The following is a 23,493-nucleotide window of genomic DNA, read 5'->3' as shown; positions in this document are numbered from 1 at the left end:
GTGTGGGGATGCAGGCGTCACCTTTCAACGTTGACACCCCTTCAGGTGGATTGATGGCCCTGGGCACCTGTCAGTCATGCGAACCATCAGTCACCTTCATCTGCACAATCTGACTTTATCTTAATGAGCTGTTGTTATGGCACTGACTGAATGGAGACGGCCTCCATTGAGCGGACAGGAAAAGTCGAGCATTATCACGTTAACGAAGGCCCGCAGCTCATCAAGTCATCGCCTCGTGTCCACACAGCCGTCATCAAAAAAAAAAAAAAAAAAAAAAACGTCTCACAAGAAAGCACACCACTGTACAGTTGCTGCCTTGATCTCATTCGGGACCGCCAGACTAGACGGGGTGTCCGCCTGATTGTCTTTTTGCTCTTCATTGCGTTTCCTATTGTCGCATTGCATTCTACTGCCAGGAATGTGTGTAAGAAGTTGGGGTCTGGAAGGGGACGGGTGGGGTGGAGGGGGGGGGGGGGGTTTGTGTTAGGGGCAGCGGGGGCCTTTATCCGAGACATCCTGTTCTTATTGTTGAGCGCTCGAGGTCGGCAGCGACCCGACATGTCGGGGTGAAAGGGAACAAAATGGGCCTGTGCACATGCACACACACACACACACTTCTAGGGTTGCTTGTGAGGTATTTAATAAATCATTAACACCTTTACAGATGGACAACACACATTCTGATTCTTATGACTTGGTACTCGATATAAGTCGCCTAATTGTGACTATATAATTTGGATTGTGACAGGAAAATGGTGGTGGGGGGAATGTTACGTACCTCCACTCAAGACGAGTGATGGCCGGCGAGAAATGGAGCAGCAATTGGATGTGAGGTAAGTGAAGGGTGGAGCTCTGCAATGTTGCACCCTACAAAAAAAAACAAAAAACAAAGGGTCAAAGTTCAGGTCATTTGTTTGTTGTCAATGCTAGAAATATACTCACCGATCAAACCAGTAGGAACACCGAGAGATTGATCAAACATACAAAAAATATCCAACATTAACAATTTAAATGACAAAAACTAAAACACAGAAGAAATCATACAATATTTACAAGATATTACAAGAGCCTTTTAATTTATTGGTGAAAAAAATCTTACGTGAAATAAAGATCAGTCCTTCATTGTACGGTATTTCTTTTGACACATTTTGAGGCTGGAGCCTTTCCACAGCAGATATTCTGACTTGTTTGGTGTTTAAAATTAATATTAAAAAAATGAAACACACCTTTAGTACTGGACACATTTAAAACATGTACAAAATAAACCCTTCATAGGAATAACACACTTATTTAAAAAAATGACAAAGTGCAATAACGACCTTATTGGCTTCAAGGTGTCCGGTACTCCAGCGTCCCCTAGTGGTCACAAACCAGGTAGGCATGTTTGACTATTTCTACACAGCACAAAGTGACAATAAAAAAGGTGTCTATCAGGTCCACATATTTTTGGTCACTCAACAAATGAAATATCAGGTTCTTCCACATCCTGAGAGAATTCGGGAATTCCTGAGATTAATTGTGTTTGTCAAAGTGCACGAGGTAAACACAAAAAGGTGTGGTCGGGATTAGCTATCAAAGCATTTCAGGAATTACTTGCAAAATTGCTGTCATGCGTCCTTATTCAGCCGAGGCGTGACGGTCCTACGGTAAGTCCACCTTTCTGAAATGTTGCGCTTGACTTTGATGGTGCTGGGCGGCGTCATCTCCAGCTCCAGGGAGGGGCTGGAGTGTGATTTGGTCAGACGGCATTGTTCCTCATCGTCCTTCTCAACCAGAGGGGACGCGCACATGGCTTTGTCAAACACGCCGAGGGCGGCGGTGATCAAAGCGCCGCCGTCGCTAGTCTTCTGGACGCTCTTCCAGGCCAGCAGCACACATGAGTAGCTCTCGTACCGACAGATCTGCGAGGCAACAAAAAATTAGGTCACCGATGCAGTAAGGATGGGTGATATAATCTATATTGTGATATATATCGCAGCCTCTTGCAATAACAATACATAACACAATATATTATTTGGCATTTAAATATGATACTGGAACTATTTCAAACTGGGTTACAGGGCTCATAATTTAGCTACTGCCGTAACATATTACATCATTTCCAGTTTTATTTTCTCAAAACTATTATTAATTTACTGTTCATAGCTATTACTTTCTGTTAAAATACACTACGCTCTCATTCATCTGTTGTTTCAATACTTCACATTTGCATAGGGCAGCGTGGCTTAGATGGTAGAGCGGACAATACTACAAATTTGGGTATCTATCCATACGATACCAAGTACAGTGCAGAATTGGCCATAACAATGTTCACATTTAAAATATTCAGGATTATTCAATTAAAAGTGTTTTGATCACAACTGTAATCTGACAAAAAACACAAGATGGCAATGTCACAATATCAATTCATAGAAAATGTATGATAAAGTTAAAAGTGCAAAATAACTAAACAGAAACAAAAAATACTATTGGCTCTATTTCCTGAGTTTGTAAAAACTAAGAAAAACAACAAAAATAAAATTTTCTGATGATAAAAAATATAAAAGTACCAGCCATATACTGATATTATACTTGGTATCGTTGCATTCGATATTTGTATGGATCCACCCACCCCCGTTTACATTGAAAAAATATAACTTAGCGGTTACCTAGCTATGCTTTTTTGTATCCTCCTACAGTGTGTGGAGTAACATATTTAGCTATTACTTGTACTGCAGTCCACCAGTGATAATGCTACTTGTGAGATTTAGAAGCTGCAAAATTTCGAGACATTTCCCGCTAGCTCACTAATGAGGACGCAGCATTGCGTTGACGACGCTTTTGTTCGTTTGTCGCTGTGAAATTTGCAGAACATGTGTCATCAACATGATAGTATTAAAACTGTATTGTTAGCCTAATTTATATTGTTTATATTGCACACCACTAGACTACAGCTTCACAAGTGCGGCAATCATGGAATGGCGCTACCTCGTGCTGCAGGTACTCCGCTCTGGTACGATGCTCCTCCATCTCCTTTCCTCTGCCCTTTCTGCCCTCCGGCAGGTTCTCCTGGAGATGCGATAGGTCAGCTTTGAAGGACTCCAGCATTCTGGTGTGAGACTGCAGCTGGCGCTCCTGCACAGGCAACGGTGTCATGGCAGGGCATGCGTTTTAAACTTGAGAAAGATAAAAAGAGTAAATGTACCAGAGTGTGAGCGGATTGCGAGGCGGGCAGGATCGGCCTGCAAAACCTCCTCTGGGAGCCGACGGCAGCAGGGAACGGAGGAGAGGAGTGGAGAGCGGATACCAGGTTAACGCGGTTGATCCACGACATCATCTCCATTTTGGATCTAAGACGGAAAGAGACAACGCTAAAAGCATCACGTACACAAATTTCTCCCACAGAGAATCCCGCAACTTACGAAGCTTGAAAAAGGAAAACCCTCCAGTCGGCCGTCTGCAGACGGAACACATACGGCTTCTTTGTGTAGTCGACCGCTGGCTCGGCCAGCGAGTGATGTACACTCACCACCTCCTCGTTAGCCTGCTGCTCCTTCCTACTGTGATCCTGACACCAACACACACACACGCATGTTCATCACCAACATGTTCACTCACCAGCCATAACATTAGGTACATCTAATGGCTTACTAAAGTTAAAAAGTTAAAGTACCAATGATTGTCACACACTCACTAGGTGTGGCGAAATTATTCTCTGCATTTGACCCATCACCCTTGATCACCCCCTGGGAGGTGAGGGGAGCAGTGAGCAGCAGCAGTGGCTGCGCCCGGGAATCATTTTTGGTGATTTAACCCCCAATTCTAACCCTTGATGCTGAGTGCCAAGCAGGGAGGTAATGGGTCCCATTTTTATAGTCTTTGGTATGACTCGGCCGGGGTTTGAACTCACAACCTACCCATCTCAGGGCGGACACTCTAACCACTAGGCCACTGAGTAGGTGTATGGCATGCAAGGTCTATTCTGTTTACATTAAGGCTGCAGCTATTGATCATATTAGTCGTCGAGTAATCGAGTAAAACACACAATATAACTTAAATGCGTCTTTTAGGGACACAGTTTAAACAAACATTGTTCTAATGACCTTTATCTTTCCTGTTATAAATGCATGCAACATTGGTATTTCTAGTAAGTGTAAATGCTAACAAGTCCTCAAATGCTTCCATGTGTATGAATAAACCATTCAATATGCAAATTAAATAAGAAGCTGCCAAAATAGACGTCTACCTTGTTTCTGGTTGTTTGCGTTTTTTTAAATATGCAGGATGCTTTCTGGTAATGTGTTGCATTATTGTTGTAATGCTATTGTGAAATGCTAGCTCCACTTGACAGCGACAAACATTTCGCCACAATGTCTTTGTCTTTTTCAGGTTTAAATGATGGCAAAACCTTGGATAGCTTCTCTCATCTTCTTTGGGCGCTTTTCTCTCTTTCCACCTCGCCTTCGTTTTACTTTGAGCGATCTCTCCAAGCACTCCGCTGTTCCCACCACACAAACACAGCACACACAAGCCACACCCCCGCAGTGCGAATATATAACCTATATATATACACTACCGTTCAAAAGTTTGGGGTCACCCAAACAATTTTGTGGAATAGCCTTCATTTCTAAGAACAAGAATAGACTGTCGAGTTTCAGATGAAAGTTCTCTTTTTCTGGCCATTTTGAGCGTTTAATTGACCCCACAAATGTGATGCTCCAGAAACTCAATCTGCTCAAAGGAAGGTCAGTTTTGTAGCTTCTGTAACGAGCTAAACTGTTTTCAGATGTGTGAACAAGATTGCACAAGGGTTTTCTAATCATCAATTAGCCTTCTGAGCCAATGAGCAAACACATTGTACCATTAGAACACTGGAGTGATAGTTGCTGGAAAGGGGCCTCTATACACCTACGTAGATATTGCACCAAAAACCAGACATTTGCAGCCAGAATAGTCATTTACCACATTAGCAATGTATAGAGTGTATTTCTTTAAAGTTAAGACTAGTTTAAAGTTATCTTCATTGAAAAGTACAATGCTTTTCCTTTAAAAATAAGGACATTTCAATGTGACCCCAAACTTTTGAACGGTAGTGTATATATATATATATATATATTTTTTTTTCATTAATCAGATTAATCCCACTTCTGAACATGGATTAACCCTGATTAATCACAGAAAAATTAATTGCTTTCATAGTTTAGAGTAACATAAAAGAAGTCAAACAAAAGAGTAAAGGTGCTTGTTCCCTCAAAATAAATTGCGTGATTAATCTGCGTGTATCCGTGATAAAGGTCTGGGAATAATCGCATGCATATATATATATATATATATATATATATATATATATATATATATATATATATATATATATATATATATATATATATAATATATATATATATATATATATATATATCAAAACTCCGACAGACCAACCTTCTGCAAGTAAAGGACCATTCCTTTCAACACGCCGTAGAATGTCTTCCAGCGCCTTTTACCCCAAGGGGCTGTAACAACACAGATTCATACAATAAATGCTTGCTCAAATTTGGTTAGCAGCGCACTGTGTATGTGTTTCTTACTGCGCTTCCCGTCGATGTCGGCATGGATCTTCCTCTGAAGGAAGCCCTGCTTGACTACCGGCGCCGCCTTGTCATGGGGAACGTCCTGGAAGGGGTTGCTCTTAGACCGCAAGGGTGCGTCCTCCCCGGTCAACGCCAACGTCAGCTCCTCCTCGTCACTATTCGACAATTACGCGTGTGTGAGAGTGTGGCTTGTGCAAATTTGATAATGACAATGATAAATACTCACACCGCCCACTGCAATGGCTCGCTCTTGATGGAGTTGTACAGACACTAAAATGCAAATACGTAACATTTAATTGAACAATCTTTATAAAATAAATCAAGAATTTCTTACTTTCAGTTGATCTTTGCTGAAGTTCTCTCCATTGTTCATCCCATCTAGGTTGGACACAAACTTGGAAGAGGACATGGCTTTTCCAACATTCTGTCAAAAACAATCACAGTTACTCTTAGCGCCAGAGGTCAGAGGTTATTCAGCTGGCGCACGCTCCCTCACCTGTCCATGCAAGTCTGTGTTGAGGAGCATGAGAGCGCACGTGAGAGCCAACACAGACTCTAAGGAGGGAAAAGAGTGAAAGAATGAGTGTGTGCCTACAAAGTAAAGCTCAGAGGCGAGAGCGAAGTCCACCTCGCGAGAAGAAGGAGTCCGGGTTGCACTGATGGAAGCGGCCGGCGAAGTGCTGCAGCACCCGCTCCCTCTCCTGGGTCTCTCCTAGCAGGATGACCACTTTTAAAAAAGACCTGAGAGATGCACATAAAAGTAAAATAAGTGTATTTAGGAGGCGCCCATGAGTGTGTCTAGTGGGAGGCGCCCATGAGTGTGTCTAGTGAAGCTCAGCCTCCATAATGCTGACCTCAGGGCTTGATCCAGAGTTTGCCCGGTGAAATCAAAGAACTTGAGGTATTCCTCTCCAACCGCATGACTGAAGGCATTACTACAGAAATGCGAGAGGAGGTAATATTAAACATAAGAAAACAGCTAGAATAAAACCATGACAGTTTATTATCAGTTTTTCTTAGTTTTGCATTCAGGCTCTCCTTACAGCTGCATACTGGAACTGATGTTTACACTTGTATTGCATTTAAAAATGGAACGTTTTCCTAAGCACTGCCTGTACAATTAAAAAAAATACATAATTATGCTCTTACTCTTTGTCAAGGTGCTTCACCACATCCACTCGCTGGATCCCATCCAGCTTAAATAGGCGTTGGGCGAGGCAACACACCCTCTCTCTGTCCACGTCGCCGCCATTCATGTAAGGCGTCGCTTCCTCTGACCTTCTGCTTGTCTCCTCGCTTGCCATAAGTACCGTTACGGATCCATTAAGAACGCCTTTGACCTCCTGGGCCTCGTGTGACGTTTTGGCCTCTGCAGGACCTTTGTGCTGGGGCAAAGATGATGCTTGCTGAGCTGTTCGGTTCTCCTCCTGCTGCGCTTCAGAGTCCACAGGCAGAATTGAAACCTTTTCCTCAAATAATCCATGCAGCTGTCCCACGTGGACTGAGCCTTCACAGTAAGCTGTATTGTTTGTTTGGGTCTGCTCTGGCAGTCCGAAGTTCTGTGAGGACTTACTTGGTTCTGTCTGTATCTCTACAGATGTTTCTAATATCTCGGCATAATCACCTCCAGGAACTGAAGCTCTTTGACTTGTGGCTACCGCAGGACGTACGTCCTTAGTAAGCTCACAAGTTGGTCCCTTATTGTCAGTTTTTTGTGGTGGTGTAGGGACCTCCCTAAAACACATACATTGCATGTTATAATCATCATAAAGGCAAAAATTCCAATTAACGCCTCTATTCAATTAACCACAGAGTCGACTATACACGCTGGGTACGTGGTCTACAAAAGCAAATAACCGCCGGGGTCTCTGAATACAAAAAAAACATTCACATCTGTGATTATAGACAATGAATGCAGTTTTTCCCACATAATGACATAATTGCTTTTAATCAAAACTTTTTTTTAAATTAAAAAAGAAAAAAAAAGTATAACATCTTAGCTCAGCATGCGCTTCACAGGGGACCTAATATGCAAAAACTACTTTTCTTAACTATTTGTACCTGTTTTTGTGTATTTGGGATGAGCATAAGTCCCGAAAATGTAAAATCAAACAATGGCGGCGTGGTGTAGATATTTATAAAACAATCTTGCCTTCATTCATACTTCCTCCAAACGAGCAGTTTGGTATTTAAGCCAATTGTGACGTTTTTCCCAAATGTGACGTCTGCGGATATCTCCATATATTGTAGAAATGTGTGAATCTGCCATTGTAGTCCGAAATTGCAGTCAATAAGCTACTTCTTTTTCTCTATCTTATTCCTGTATTCGTATATTGTACAGTATTTTGTATTTGTATAGTGTTTTGTATATTGTACAGGATTGCTTATTATTTTTATTGGATAGTAGTCTGTTTATTTCAATTCTTAGTTTTTTTCTTTATTCCTCTTGTGTAATTTATTTTTACCCCATATTTGTTCCCACCTTAAGTTGGAGTCCTTAATCTCGTTATATGTAAAAATAATGACAATAAAGTCCATTCTATTCTATTCTATTCTATTGTGGGGCAGACATACGTGCATCCGCCGCTGGTGTTATTTCTAAAACAAAGTAGCGTATAGTTCCAACTTATATCTGTCAGTAGGCTCCATATGGAAGCGCTAAAAACTACAACAAAGAGGGCAGGGAGAAGACGCTGTCGAAGTGGAGCCACGTAAATAAGACCGCCATAAATGGTGCATCCTTAAGAGACGGTCAGAAAGGGACTTGAACGCGGTCAGTAAAACATAATCTATGCAACATTTGGACCAACGAACCACCTGGACATGTTATGTATACCTCAAGGAAGTGTTTTAAATGTAGGGAAAATATATGACCCTCTAAAATGTTGCCTTCGCTACTTAGCTGTTAATTTGAAAGTCATGCATGTTCTACTTGCCATACTGACAATAGAATGTTCAGCTGTATTAATGTAGTTTGCTCCTTACCTTTATCACAACATTGGTTGTGTTGATGCTGTGTTGTACAATGCACTTGTATACATTTTAATAAAGAGAATTATGTTTTCCTTTTTTACTTTATCATTCACTACGCATTGTTAGCGTTTAAAAAATAACAGCTCTTCTACAACTATCGTCAGCTTCCAGTTAACACACCGTCATCGTTGCAGTTTACGTAAATAAACAACTCGGCTGTAACTAGAGCATTATTGGTAAGGTTGGGACACTAAGACAAGAGCTCAACACAGTGGGAGATTCCTTGCTGTATGTTTGGTGGCTAGAGTAAAACTCCATATTAGAGAAACGACGTACTTTATTGAATTTGGTAATTGTGTCCAAATAGCTATGACCTATAGGGTTTCTCAGGGGTCAATTGTGGAACCCCTATTGTTCCCATTTTCTACATCCTGCCATCAGGCTAGCTAATATGTGGCTACAGTGTGTCCTACCACAAGTATGCAGTTGTCACCCAGATCTAAATGTCACTGACCACAGGTGAACGCTGTTGGCCTGTAGATTTACTTTGTCATTGCATTAAACAGACCAGTGTGTGGATGCAAAACAATTTTCGTCAGCAAAACTGAAATCATGGTCTGTGGCTCACAGAATCAAAACGTGTTATCAGTCACCTTGAGACGCTCTCTGACTATTAATAATCAGGTTACAAATCTAATACAGTAGTAATAATGGACTCAACTTTAACAGCCACTTTAAGTCAACATCAGCAGCTTTTTACCCCTGTAAAAAACTTTGCCCAAATCAAAGTAGTAGTGTCTAAACTAGACTTAGATATCTAACAGATGCATTTGTCAACAGCAGGCTTGACTGCTGATCTGTAATGGCCTGCTCACTGGGCTCTGTAAACAAGCTGTAAAAAAGCTGCAGTACATCCAAAATGCTGCTGCTCAAGTCCTGACAAGAACAAATAATAATACGACCATATTAGGTCTCTGCACTGTCTTAATGTCGCTCAGAAAATAATGAAAAATAAAATAATCCAGTGTCAATGTACATCTTTGACATGTTAGGGCTATGTTAAGAGTTTTTGTTTTATTTAAGCTTTTATTTATTTTTATCAGTTTTACTTCTGTTACTGTATGTAAAAACTTGCACAACGTAATTTCCCCATTGTGGGACAAATAAAACTATAACCTAACCGATATGAACCATCTTGGACTCTGATAAACTCAGCATGGGGTTCTCAGAGTCAGGACGAAACATGGTGAAGCTATATTTCAGTTTTACGCTGCTAAAATCTGGGAGTCTTCCAGAAGATGTGACAGGCCTCAACTTTGGCAACGTTCAAATCCAGGTTAAAAATACTTCTGTGCATATGGCAACTGAAAGTATCCTATCTGTACTCTTTGCTTTTATTTAAATTAATTTCTCGTTTTTTTGATGAATTGATTTTCCTTCTTGTAATTGTATGCCTCTGTAAAGCACTTTGAATAAATGGTGTCCTCTAAATAAACTTGCTTTGCCTAGGTTGCACTAATAATTTTACACTTAGTCTATCTGGTACTGCAACAAACGTTGCAAAGTTCTGTGACATCAGCCAATAAATTGGTGAAAAAAAGAGGCGAAAAGATAAACAAACAATGATGAAACACTCACACGTTAACAGGGTTGGTGACGCACTCATCAGGACACTTTTTGCTCCTTTCCGCCATCTTTCCGCCTTGAAATGAAGTTTGGTTGTCTCCTGCTGAATCGGCACATCCAGTCATCAGCGCATCATCCCGTGGTTCTTCTGGGCGTAAATCCACTATTGCAACCGCATTGGATGTGATGCAGTCTTCCCCCTCTTCCTCGGAATCAGACTTCAGCGCGGCGGCTGGACCAGAAACGGATGCAAATCACCCTTGCATGTCTAACCAGCCAGGTAACAGAAATGCACGACACATACATGCAATTATGAAATAATCCTTTGCACGATGCGTACCGTCGTGGCTGCTCAGGCGGGGCTGATGTGTTGAATGTTTCCTTTGTTGTGTCATCGGCTCTGGTCCGACTGCAGCATCACATGGCTAAAAATTGCAACGCGGGTCATCGATCATGCACAACATGTGACTGTGGGTGCAATATGAGACTCACATCATCTACGCCATTTACCCTACATTCATCCCACCCTCAATTCTGCACGGATATAAAAAAAATGAGATGGCTGTGCACATTTACAAACAGCAGACCTTTCATTACCTCATGCAAGAGATGTAGCAAAAGAGTCTTTAAAAAGATAATGATGCTCAGCTTAGAGATATATGAATTTAACCACATGTTTATTGCTGTGGTTTGCAGCTGCAAGCTACAGGAAACAAAACATTAGTTAGAAACAACTTTTGCCGGATGCAGAAAAGTGTACACAACCACAATGTATCACAACAGACACATTCTTGAGCCGTAACTGGAAAATTGGGGGGAAAAAATGCTAATTTTTTAAGGTGTGAATCTATGGGCAGATTCGATTCCGATTCTGGGGGTGAAGATTCGATTCCGAAGCGATTTTTCGATTCAACATGATTCTCATAATATATTATTTGGTGTATCAATTATAATAAAACCTTTTTAAAACGGGTTACAGGTTACAATAGCTTCTCTTGGCTGCTGATGTTCGACCTTTATGCCCAAGTGTTGGCCTAAAAAAACGTCTTTTGAAAATGTATTTTTAATATTTTATTTATAGAAGTCACAGAATGTTAATCTAATAAAAGAAAATAGAGCAACTCCAAACAATCCCTTTAGAATATTTCACAAAATTCAATCAAATGCAAAATTCACAAAGCAATTGAGAATACATACAAATACTATACACTATTTTTACACATTTAAATATCATACAAAAAAGAAAAATACATTTAATGATAATAGTAATATTATCGTTAATAGTTCATCATCATCTTCATAAGGGTTAATTTCCCTCTTTGAGGAACCCCTCCCTAGACTCCAACCATTGACGTCTATCTTGACCCAGTCTCTGCCAAGTGAGGCCTTTGTATGTCATGTCATCTCTCCGTCTTGTTTTTGGTCGTCCTCTTGGTCTTCTCTGATCACGAGGAGTCCATTCGGTCATTCTGAGTGTCCACCGATTATCTTGTTGCCTGGCTACATCTCCTGCCCATCTGTGTTTGGATGTCTTGATGGCAACATTTATGTCAGAGACTCCTGTTTGTCGTCGAACCCAGATGTTAGCTTTAGAGTGATGTCAAGCATGATTCTCTCCATCTTTCTGTGTGCCACAGCTATGAGTTCAGTTTGGCTTGACGTGGAGGCCAATGTCTCACAGCCATATATCATTACAGGGAGTATGTACTCGTTAGATACCTGTCTTTTAATTGTCATACTTATTTGTGGGTTCTTCATGATCTTGTCCACTTTCCCAAAAGCAGCCCATCCGAGTCCTATCCTTTTTATCTTTGGCAGCAGATCTCCATTGTTTGTTCCCATCTTACCGAGATATAGCTGTCAACTTCTTCAAAAATGATCCCATCTACAACGATTGGCTCCCTTGTAGAGTACTTATTCAACATTACTTTGGTATTTTCATGTTTAGGCCCACCCGCTTGCTTTTGAGGTGGATTTCATTCAGCATAACATTCAGTTCTTGTGAAGTGTGTGTCACTAATATTATATCATCAGCAAAAATCAGGTGAGAAAGGTGTTCGCCATTGATGTTGACTCCCTTTCCTTCCCAGTTGATACTGTTGATAATAGCATCTTGGAGACAGGCTGTGAAGAGTTTGGGCGAGACGTTGTCAGCTTGTCTGGCTCTTCTTTTAATGTTGATCTTATTGCTATCTCGGTGCAATCTCAATGTTGAAGTGGCACTCTTTATTACAGTTTAACTTATCCATATCTTATATATTCTAATATTGTCTGGGCTAGAACGTATCCATCAAATTTAAAAACATTTTTCATTATGCAAAATACATTTGTAAGAATAGCTACCTCCTCTAACTATTAGGCTCCATCTGTTCCTTTGTTTAGGAAACTAAATGTACTATCTATCTATGATATCAACACAGTTCAGTCCTCTTCTTTAATCTATAAATGTACGTACCACGCTAATACGCTTCCCACGCCTTTCAAAGATTATTTTAAGACCAATTCGCAAGTTCATGATTATAATACCAGACAAACTGACTATCTCCATCCTATCTTTGGCCGTATCACTCTTAGCCAGTTTTCCATCAAACACAAAGGCGTGTCTTAATGAAATTAAACAATGGATGTCCGCTAACTTTTTGCAACTCAACGCTAAGAAAACGGAAATGCTGATTATCGGTCCTGCTCAACACCGACATCTATTTAATAATACCACCTTAACATTTGACAACCAAACAATTAAACAAGGCGACTCGGTAAAGAATCTGGGTATTATCTTCGACCCAACTCTCTCGTTTGAGTCACACATTAAGAGTGTTACTAAAACGGCCTTCTTTCATCTCCGTAATATCGCTAAAATTCGTTCCAATTTGTCCACAAGCGACGCTGAGATCATTATCCATGCGTTTGTTACATCTCGTCTCGATTACTGTAACGTATTATTTTCGGGTCTCTCTATGTCTAGCATTAAAAGATTACAGTTGGTACAAAATGCGGCTGCTAGACTTTTGACAAAAACAAGAAAGTTTGATGATATTACGCCTATACTGGCTCACTTGCACTGGCTTCCTGTGCACCTAAGATGTGACTTTAAAGTTTTATTACTTATGTATAAAATACTACACGGTCTAGCTCCTGCCTATCTTGCCGATTGTATTGTACAATATGTCCCGGCAAGAAATCTGCGTTCAAAGAACTCCGGCTTATTAGTGATTCCCAGAGCCAGAAAAAAGTCTGCGGGCTATAGAGAGTTTTCTGTTCGGGCTCCAATACTATGGAATGCCCTCCCGGTAAAAGTTAGAGATGCTACCTCAGTAGAAGCATTTAAGTCTCATCTTAAAACTCATTTGTATACTCTAGCCTTTAAATAGACTCCCTTTTTAGACCAGTTGATCTGCCGTTTCTTTTCTTTTCTTTTCTACTCTGCTCCCAACCCGGGGTGGACCGCTAGCCTGTGCATCGGATGGGGACATCTCTACGCTGCTGACCCGTCTCCGCTCGGGATGGTTCCTGCTGGCCCCACTATGGACTGGACTTTCGCTGATGTGTTGGACTTTCACAATATTATGTCAGACCCACTCGACATCCATTGCTTTCGGTCTCCCCTAGAGGGGGGGGGGGGTTACCCACATATGCGGTCCTCTCCAAGGTTTCTCATAGTCATTCACATTGACGTCCCACTGGGGTGAGTTTTCCTTGCCCGTATGTGGGCTCTGTACCGAGGATGTCGTTGTGGCTTGTACAGCCCTTTGAGACACTTGTGATTTAGGGCTGTATAAATAAACATTGATTGATTGATTGATTGAAAGGTTCTTTACTCTGGAATACTCACCAAGGTATTGCAAACTCCTCATCTTCACTCACTAACTTTAGACATAGATTAAAGGCCAGCCTGATGAATCAACATTCTGTATTTGTTCCTACTTTATAATGTAGCCCTATACTTCCTCACACGCACACACACACCTAGGCTCAATCCACACAAGGTAAACTCCTTATTATTGTCTTATTTTTCATATACTTTGTTTAATTTTGTTTGTTAATTTACTGCTTTAGGTGAGAACCTTGCATAAGCCTTTTTTGGGTTTCTTCTCTCACCTGCACCTATTTCTTATTACGTACTTCTCATGTCTTGTCTATGTATTTTAACAATGTTACCTTTTGTACTGTTTATATTGTGCGAATAAACAAATAAACAGGTCTTGGAGGATCGGGATGTATGCTTGGTTTTTGAGTGCAGCAAAAAGTGGGTAAAACTCTATTACCGTATTTTTCGGATTATAAATCGCAGTTTTTTTCATAGTTTGTCCGGGGTTGCGATTTATACTCTGGAGCGATTTATGTGTGAAATTATTAACACATTACGGCGCATTGTCTACCTTTGGAGTTGGCAGAGTTGTTTAGAAGCGACACCGAGGAAGAAAATTTCATCGGATTTAGCAATTAGGAGTGACAGATTGTTTGGTAAACGTATAGCATGTTCTATATGTTATAGTTATTTGAATGACTCTTACCATAATATGTTATGTTAACATACCAAGCACGTTCTCAGTTGGTTATTTATGCCTCATATAACATACACTTATTCAGCATGTTGTTCACTATTCTTTATGTATTTTAAATTGCCTTTCAAATGTCTATTCTTGGTGTTGGATTTTATCAAATAAATTTCCCCAAAAAGTGCGACTTATACTCTAGTGCAACTTATATATGTTTTTTCCTTCTTTATTATGCATTTTCGGCCGGTGCGACTTATACTCCGGTGCGATTTATAATCCAAAAAATACGGTCGAATGCCTTTTCATAGTCAACAAACAATTTGGAAACAATAATAGTTGTTTAAAGTTGAATCCAAAAATGGGATTCTTAAAAATAAAAAAAAATAGAAATTTTTTAGGAATTAAAAAAAAACTATGAATCAATTTAGAATCAGAATATAATAAAAATCGCAATTTGGATGTGAACCGATTTTTTGGAGCACCCCTTCAATCTTTGTCCCATGTTTAGATGTCAACTATTGGTGCAAACAACACAAAATGTCAACATTGTGTCAGACAAATAACCATAAAGCAGATGTATCAACCAAATACCTCCCCCACAACTGAGCATCATTACCTTTGTATTCAATTTCAGTCAATTGAACAGTCCCACTCAAAAGTTTCAAAACACATTCAACAACAGGACCATGTGTGTCCAAACTTTTAAATGGTACTGTTTGTACCTAATGTTATGGCCAACGAGGGCTGCAAAACCTACCTCGAAGTCTTTTCCCACACACTTGGAGTTCACTGATGAGTCAGAGCCATTTTGTTCCTCTCTCCGATCCACTTCCTCCTCCTCATCATCATGAGGTTTGGGCAACGGCAAACAAGAAGTAACAGAGTCGGGCTCGCAGGTCGCGCTGCCGTCTGCTGCCAAAGGCCGCCTCTCTGCGGCGGCGTCAGGGATCTCCCACTGCACCGTGGCGAAGGAGAGCGCGGCGGCGGCGGTTGTGCAGTTCAGTGTTCGCGGCAGCCATATCGTCTCCTCCCACTCGTCGACATGCTCCTCCTTGGAATTAGCCTCCCCGTTCAAATGCTGGCGATCTTTAGAGTTCCACGAGTCACGCAAAGGCGCCGTCAAATCCACGCAAGGAGAGCCCAGATATTCCTCCTCCATTAATAGACGCCCAAAGCTTTGTTAGGTTGCAAAGATGTGCCACTCACAGATCTGCAACAAGGGAAAACACCATGTGACTTCAAAAACCCCTGATTTGATTAAAGAGGTTAATCATGAGCTCCTCAAACGTCTCATAGAAAAAGTCAAGAGAATCTCCCTGAAGGGAACAGACAGACAATAAGTCTATTCATAGTATTTCGATGATGTTGGCGAGGAAATAAAACAGTGGCCATGTACTGTTTCCATTCTTGTTACGCAACCGAGGAAAGCGGACGTAAGCAAAACTGACACCAAAGCAAAATGTTTGGACACCGGCACAGTTTTGATGACGTTGCATCTTTTATAAACACAACCGAGATTTGAAATAAAACAAACTAGATGTGACTCCTAGCTTTAAGATGTTTCACACAACCATGGCATCCACAAGTTAAGATAGCCATTTGATGCAAAGTGCATGTCTTTCAGGAGCACCTGCCAAATGCCACTTCTATAGCTAAAAGTGGCGGTATGGTCGATGCCACATCCTCTTGCGAAACAAAACTGACAGAAGGGGAGTGCACCCCTCACGCTTCAGTAACCGTTTGTCAGTCCTTTCAGGCTTTTCGCAGGTTTTTTGTTGTTGTGATTTTTGCAGCCTAAAATGCCTAAACAGATTTTTCAGAAAGTTGCTACAAAAGTTGAGGTTTTTAGGCTTTTTTATAGTAACTTTGAATGAACGTGTTTATTTGTTATTTTTAACCAATGTTTTAAGTGTCCCTTGTAACATTAACCTAAAAATTTGAAAAAAAAATACTGTATTGATGTTTTACTTGTTGTATACCGCAGACTTAAAAATAGACACTTGATGGCAGTAAAAACACATACTCAGAGCTCATTGCCAAATTACTGTACTGTTTTAATTATAACAAAAAATAGTCATGTTTAATTACAATTAGAGATGTCCGATAGTGGCTTTTTTTCCGATATCCGATATCCCGATATTGTCCAACTCTTAATTACTGATTCCGATATCAACCGATACCGATATATATAGTCGTGAAATTAACACATTATTATGCCTCATTTTGTTGTGATGCCCCGCTGGATGCATTAAACAATGTAACAAGGTTTTCAAAATAAATCAACTCAAGTTATGGAAAAAAAATGCCAACATGGCACTGCCATATTTATTATTGAAGTCACAAAGTGCATTATTTTTTTATAACATGCCTCAAAACAGCAGCTTGGAATTTGGGACATGCTCTCCCTTAGAGCATGAGGAGGTTGAGGTGGGCGGGGTTGGAGGGGGGGGGGGGGTATATTGTAGCGTCCCGGAAGAGTTAGTGCTGCAAGGGGTTCTGGGTATTTGTTCTGTTGTGTTTATGTTGTGTTACGGTGCGGATGTTCTCCCGAAATGTGTTTGTCATTCTTGTTTGGTGTGGGTTCACAGTGTGGCCCATATTTGTAAGAGTGTTAAAGTTGTTTATACGGTCAACCTCAGTGTGACCTGTATGGCTGTTGACCAAGTATGCATTGCATTCACTTGTGTGTGTGAAAAGCCGTAGATATTATGTGACTGGGCCGGCACGCAAAGGCAGAGCCTTTAAGGTTTATTGGCGCTCTGTTCTTCTCCCTACGTCCATGTACCACTCCGTACAGCGGCGTTTTAAAAAGTCATGAATTTTACTTTTTGAAACCGATACCGATAATTTCCGATATTACTTTTTAAAGCATTTATCGGCCGATAATATCGGCAGTCCAATATTATCGGACATCTCTAGTTTTTAGGCTTTTTTATAGTAACATTGAATAAACGTGTGTTTTTTTGAATTTTTAACCAATGTTTTAAGTGTCCTTTGTAACATTAACCTAAAAATTTGAAAAATAATACTGTATTGATGTTTTACTTGTTGTATACCGCAGACTTAAAAATAGACACTTGATGGCAGTAAAAGCACATACTCAAGAGCTCATTGTCAAATTACTGTACTGTTTTAATTATAACAAAAATAGTCATGTTTAATTACAATCATAGAAAAAACACAGACTCTCTGGTCTGTTGCAGACATTTTCCATGTTTATTTTAAACTTAAAAAGTGTCCGTCCATCTTAAACATTCTTTAATGTGCTAGAAAATTTTCTCCTGCACGTTTAGAGTATTTGTAAACTGTTAAAAGTGATCTATAGCGCTGATTTTTGTTGGTAAGAGAAACAATGAGAGATTATCATCACACTTTAACATCTCTAACATGCAAATGCTGCCTCTTTGCTAGGTTAACATTGCAAATTAAAATGTGTTCTTTAAATCTCCTTCCCTGGAGAAATGAATGTTGAACAATACGTAGATGTAGACTAGGAAGTAAATGTTTATATACTCCATTACCCAGAAAGTTTAGCGCAGTAGACAGAAACAAAAAGTGGGTCTGAGTTACGCAGGATCATGACAATTGTGTCGTTTGATCAGCTACACGTTGTTCCTGCTTTGTCTACACTGCAAAAACTGAAATCTAAATAAGATTAAATATTTCAAATAAGGGTGATATTTGCTTATTTTCTGTCTGATAAGATAATTCTTCTCACTAAGCAGATTTTATGTTAGGTGATTTACTTGTTTTAAGTGTTTTGGTCCTAAATGATCTCAGTAAGATATTACAGCTTGTTGCTGAGATTGTATGACCTATATTGAGTAAAACATGCTTGAAACTAGAATATCAACTGTTGCAAAGCTGTGTCATTAACACTCACAAGTATAAAACTTTTTTAAAGTAATAATTTCTTATTTCAAGCATGAAAAAGAAAATCATGACTTTGACACAATTGTGTCTCATATTAAAACAGATGACAGCCAAATGGACTTTGCTGTTTTATTTTCAATGAAACAATAGAAAATACACACTCATACTGTAAGGTAGTACAGTTGTTATTAGTGAGAATATACTTATTTTCAGGTATTTTGGAGTTCATTGAGGTTAGCTAATTTTACTTGTTTTGGAAAGTCTTGACAAGCCAAATTTTCTTGTTCTATTGGCAGATAATTTTGCTTAGTTCAAATAAAATACCCCTAATTTTTGTATTTTTTTTTCTTGTTTTTGAACACTGACTTTTTGCAGTGTACACAAAAACAAACAAATATTTTGATTAGACAGTTCAAGTGCGCATTTTAGCACCGCTCAGAGCCGAATTTGAGGGGCGAAAATGATGCAGATTGGCCAAAATTTGCGAGAAGGTTGCGGGCGCCTAATTCGTGGCAATGTTGTTGAATTTGTGTGAATTGGCGCGATCGCGACGTCGCAAAATCTTGGAGGGGGGGCTGACTTGTATGCGGTATATATTCTCACCGGACACTACTAGAGAAATGAAAGTCAGATAAACTTTAGAGAAGTCAATGTGCAGTGCATACAGCAGTATAGATTTGTTATCAATAAACAGCCATTATTGTCTAAATAGAAAACCCAAGAATGTCCAAGCACTGCGCATGGGAGATAAAGTGGATGTGGAGGTGTATGTTGTAGATACAAATAGAGGCAGTGGGCATCATGGTGAGCAGTTTGTTTGTTTTCTTCTATCATCTTATCACTACGGCGTACGCTCCGACCAACCCTTGCGCGTGTGTTGTCACCACAAGACTAAGGGTATCTCTCGCCAAGGTCTGTGATAGAACAACAAAAAAAAAACACGAGGCTGGCTCCATAGCAACATTTCGTTTCTTCCTCTTATTTACACTTGTCTAGCGTCACCGTTCTGCTCATGCAACTGCCATCCGGGGCCAACCTTGACCGCATTTCCTGTGCGCGCTCACGTCTCACTTCCTGCCTGGGTGCTTTGGTTGCTAGACTAAAATATATTGTAACAGTGGGTGGGGAAAAAAGAGAAGTCTAGATGTTGCCTAGAGAGGAATACAACAACAGTAAAAAAAAGGGAAATTATACTGCACATTTTTTTTAATATATATTTTGATATTTTTTATTATTTTCTTAGGATACGTTTTTGTCCAATTTTAGTCTTTCCCTATTCTTTATGATGAAAAAAGGGGTCAAAATCTCTATTGAGAAAAACAAATTTTTTATCTTAAGGATAGAAACATTAGGTATACCTACACAAACATGGAAATAGTATCACATATATTGTCTTTATAAATAATATGGTGTACTGCGATATTAAGGTAATGTTTTGGTTATTTAGCAGCACAGGTTAAAACAGTGGTCCCCAACCTTTTTTGCACCACGGACCGGTTTAATGTAGGCATTATTTTCAGGGACCGGCTTTACACTTGTGTCAGATAAGTTCAGCAAAAGTAAGTGCATGAAAAATACAACTCACTATAACGCTGAATTAGTGGGAGCCCTGGGCTTGTTTCTTTGCAATGAAATGCAGATGGAAATCAGCCTTTGGCTACAATCTGTCACATTTATATTTTATATGTTCAATTATGTGCATTGTATCATGTCACAAAGTTATAACAAATATAGCAAATAGCAATTTCCTATTAGGAGTTTTATTGTACATCCATAAACAAGCTTATTGGTGTGTCTAGTGCAGACCTGGGCAAATTAAGGCCCGGGGGCCACATGTGGCCTGTTGAGCTTTTCAATCTGGCCCGCCGGACATTCCCAAATAATTTTTTTTAGATCTTTAAGATGGAAAGTGTAGCTGCCATTATGATGTGCAGTCATGTTTTCTAATGACCGTAAGTCTTCAACTATACAAAGTATTTCAATGGTTGGAATCTGCGCTTATGGATGATATACCAGTTACTATGGTAATCTAATTAGTTACTACGGTCATCTAATTAGTTACTATGGTAATCTAAGTCACAGCAGCTCAGACGAGGCACCAAGCAGTGTGGGTGGGAATCGTTTCCACAGACGCGGAAGGAGATTTTCACAACAAAGTTCTAAAGCTTAGTGATATATAGAATAGAATAGAATAGAATAGAAAGTACTTTATTGATCCCTGGGGGAAATTCAGCAAATATCAGATATATCAGATTGCAGGTGGGTTTATTTTGTACCCTTCACGTTCATGTTTCACTGTTTGTTGCATTTCACTTCATTGTAAAATATGTCGATCGAAAGGGGGTGTGACATTCATATTTTGTCAATATTCAGTGTTTTATCGTTCATAGAAAAATTTAAAATTCCATTACGTTTTTTAAGGCGGTCTGTCATAACGTTTTTAGCATTCAATCAGACATTATTGTGAGGTTTTGTATTAGTGTTCCTAAAAATAGATATACCGGCCCCCAGACACATTTTTTTCTCCAAATGTGGCCCCCGAGTCAAAATAATTGCCCAGGCCTGGTCTAGTGGGACAGGCAAAAGTTAAGTTGGAGAAAATGCAGTCGTTTATAAATTATTTCAAAGACTATAAAAATGGGACCCATTACCTCCCTGCTTGACACTCAGCATCTAGGGTTGGAATTGGGGGTTAAAATCGCCAAAAAATTCTGCTCACTGCTCCCCTCACCTCCCAGGGGGTGATCAAGGGTGATGGGTCAAATGCAGAGAATATTTTCGCCACACCTAGTGTGTGTGTGACAATCATGGGTACTTTAACTTTTTAACTTGAACTTTAATGTTTCCCTGCGGCCCGGTAGCAAATGCGCCACGGACCGGTACCGGCCTCCCGGGCCGGTGGTTGGGGACCACTGGGTTAAAACATTAAAAATGAGTATGAGAGACCGCAGTTGCTGTCCACTGTAGCCACAATGTTAAAACACTTACATTTTCTGCTCATGGCTCCAAGGAAAACACTATAAGAGTTTTAATTTAACACAGCTCAATTAAGGGAAATATTTAATGTAGCCAGAACAAAAGAGGAACATGCAAAAGTGATCAAAAGGAAAGTCTCATTTCTACTAATATCAAATGTTGCAGCCAGTATGTCAGAGCGGATACACATTAGACAACTACAAGTATATTTCAGAAGTGTGACTTACCGCCCTGCAGGGTCTTAAAAGTAACAACACATGATCAGCCGGCTCGTAAGCGTTTCGTCTTATGGGAGGAGGGAGTTCAAAACAGACATGGCTTCACAGACACGCTGTCAAAAGAGAAAGAAGGATACCAATCGCCCCATGTCTTTTCTTTACCTGCTGGGCACCGCAAACTAGCTGCACATCCGCTTCCTTTGCACCATGCTGCATTTCAGCGGGTGGTGATCGGGTCCTCGCAAGCTTACTGGACCCGGGGGCGTCCTTTACAAATAGCGAAGAGCGGACAAGATCTGTGTGCTCGTCTCGCTGCCTACCAGGAGGGGGAAAAAAAGAAGGAGGGAAGAGTTAGGAGGAGGGTGAAAGCTGTTCAAAGAAGAAAGGAAACGTTGTGATTGGTAAATGACTCAGGAGCAAAGACACCTGAGCTCAGTGTACACCCACAGGCCTGAAGGCGTGCAAGAACACACACACACACACACACACATTCATATATAAATACACACAGGTCTGGTGAGGGGAGTGGCTCAGCTTCATTCCTCCAGCACTCGTAGTCATGATGTGGTACAACCAGAAGCTGTCTACTCACTCAATGTTGTCATTCATCTTTGTTTTGACAGGGGCTTTTTAAATTGCAATGCACATATTTTAGGAAGTACGACAAATGAAATATGAGCCTGCTCGACATAATTTAAAAAAATGTTATTTATTTCCGCATTGTTAGCAAACGCATTGTTTACAGTATGTTCGCGATAAGCACTTTCGACATTTCTGCTAACGCTATCGTCTAGCTAGCACAATATATATTTTTTTTTTTAATAAAAAATTACATTTCGCAACATTATGCTACGAATAATGTTAACGTAAGCGTTATTCGTCGGTAGCGACATAGTTAACAAGCACAAGCAAATTCAAAACAGACATAATAATCTTAGCATCATTAGCATGATTTAGCATCGCGATTAAAATATTAGCATTACCTAGCATTTATGTGGGCGTCCTTGCAGCTGATATCAAGCTATCAGTTGGCTTCTGTGGCCGCGTTCATAAAGGGCCTAGCAACTGAGGGTAGAGAACTGTGGTCGCATAGAGTTTGTGTTGTTATTGGAACAACATTTTATCAGCGTGGTTTTAATAGTGTGCAGCACAATAAAGGTTAGCTATCCGACGTGGCTTCACTCTGAGGAGCGGCCAGCAGGGGGCGCTGTGGAGCTACTTCACAGTGATGAAAGCAGACCGGCGTCGCTTTTATGACGTCACTTTTACGCGTCATGCATTTGTTTCAAAGACAAAAAAGACAAAGCATTTTGCATCTGTCGCTTCATCCTGGACAATATTCATGACATATTTGTGCTTTGTTTTAAAGAGGTGCTATTTGGATTTACACTGTATGAAAAAACATTTGTTGAAAAGGAATATTACCTTTGCAACCTCATTATTTTATTAGATAAGTACACTGTATAGGCCAGGGGTCAGCAACCTTCACCATACAAAGAGCCCATTTCCCACCAATTAAAACCCACAGAGAGCCGCAAACTCTGTCTGATCCTTAAAACGACGATAACGCCACTTAGTTTCACTACACTTATGAAATAGCATTTATGAAATCAAACACTAGACAGAAAACGACTCAGAAAGTTTTCTTTTGCTCTGATCAGCTCTCCGCAGCATTTCCAAAACTGCTCTTTTTCGGTCATCTCCAGTTGGGTATTTCTTCGCAAATGCTGTGTCTTCAACGTTTGATATTTGTTGTTGTTT

The 23,493-nt window shown here is 40.1% G+C and overlaps 1 protein-coding gene across 5 annotated transcripts; it reads right to left on the bottom strand.

The window, feature by feature from the left end:
- Positions 1 to 1,057: 1,057 nt before the first annotated feature.
- On the bottom strand, positions 1,058 to 22,917 carry LOC133655298 (PH and SEC7 domain-containing protein 1). 5 transcript variants are annotated; one of them, XM_062055315.1, is made up of 18 exons: positions 22,716 to 22,917; positions 22,242 to 22,358; positions 21,895 to 22,048; positions 15,423 to 15,875; positions 10,471 to 10,591; positions 10,179 to 10,398; positions 6,717 to 7,301; positions 6,422 to 6,502; positions 6,196 to 6,308; positions 6,064 to 6,122; positions 5,902 to 5,991; positions 5,794 to 5,837; positions 5,565 to 5,722; positions 5,419 to 5,489; positions 3,402 to 3,547; positions 3,185 to 3,329; positions 2,968 to 3,114; positions 1,058 to 1,901 (listed from the first exon to the last, which is right to left on the bottom strand). In XM_062055315.1, exons 4-18 carry the CDS (start codon positions 15,822 to 15,824, stop codon positions 1,608 to 1,610), a joined length of 2,676 nt encoding a protein of 891 aa, XP_061911299.1. In that variant the 5' UTR covers positions 15,825 to 15,875; positions 21,895 to 22,048; positions 22,242 to 22,358; positions 22,716 to 22,917; the 3' UTR covers positions 1,058 to 1,607. The 5 variants fall into 5 exon arrangements, with proteins under 5 accessions (XP_061911299.1, XP_061911298.1, XP_061911302.1 ...); XM_062055314.1 differs by lacking the exon at positions 22,242 to 22,358; XM_062055318.1 differs by lacking the exon at positions 22,242 to 22,358 and having other exon boundaries at positions 10,507 to 10,591.
- Positions 22,918 to 23,493: the final 576 nt, after the last annotated feature.

This window comes from Entelurus aequoreus, linkage group LG08 (assembly GCF_033978785.1).
Source record: "Entelurus aequoreus isolate RoL-2023_Sb linkage group LG08, RoL_Eaeq_v1.1, whole genome shotgun sequence".
NCBI classification, from domain to species: domain Eukaryota; kingdom Metazoa; phylum Chordata; class Actinopteri; order Syngnathiformes; family Syngnathidae; genus Entelurus; species Entelurus aequoreus.
Note: the sequence above shows the minus strand (reverse complement) of the source record. Positions and strands in the feature narration are given on the sequence as shown.

What these genes read in the sequence shown, in the direction of transcription:
- LOC133655298 (XM_062055315.1), bottom strand. Translation starts at nt 15,824, where the DNA reads ATGGAGGAGGAATATCTGGGCTCTCCTTGCGTGGATTTGACGGCGCCT. An exon ending in GTGTGGGAAAAGACTTCGAG is followed by an intron (nt 10,592 to 15,422) that starts GTAGGTTTTGCA and finishes TGCAATTTTTAG; the next exon opens with CCATGTGATGCTGCAGTCGG. An exon ending in CGGAGTACCTGCAGCACGAG is followed by an intron (nt 1,902 to 2,967) that starts GTAGCGCCATTC and finishes GTTGCCTCGCAG; the next exon opens with ATCTGTCGGTACGAGAGCTA.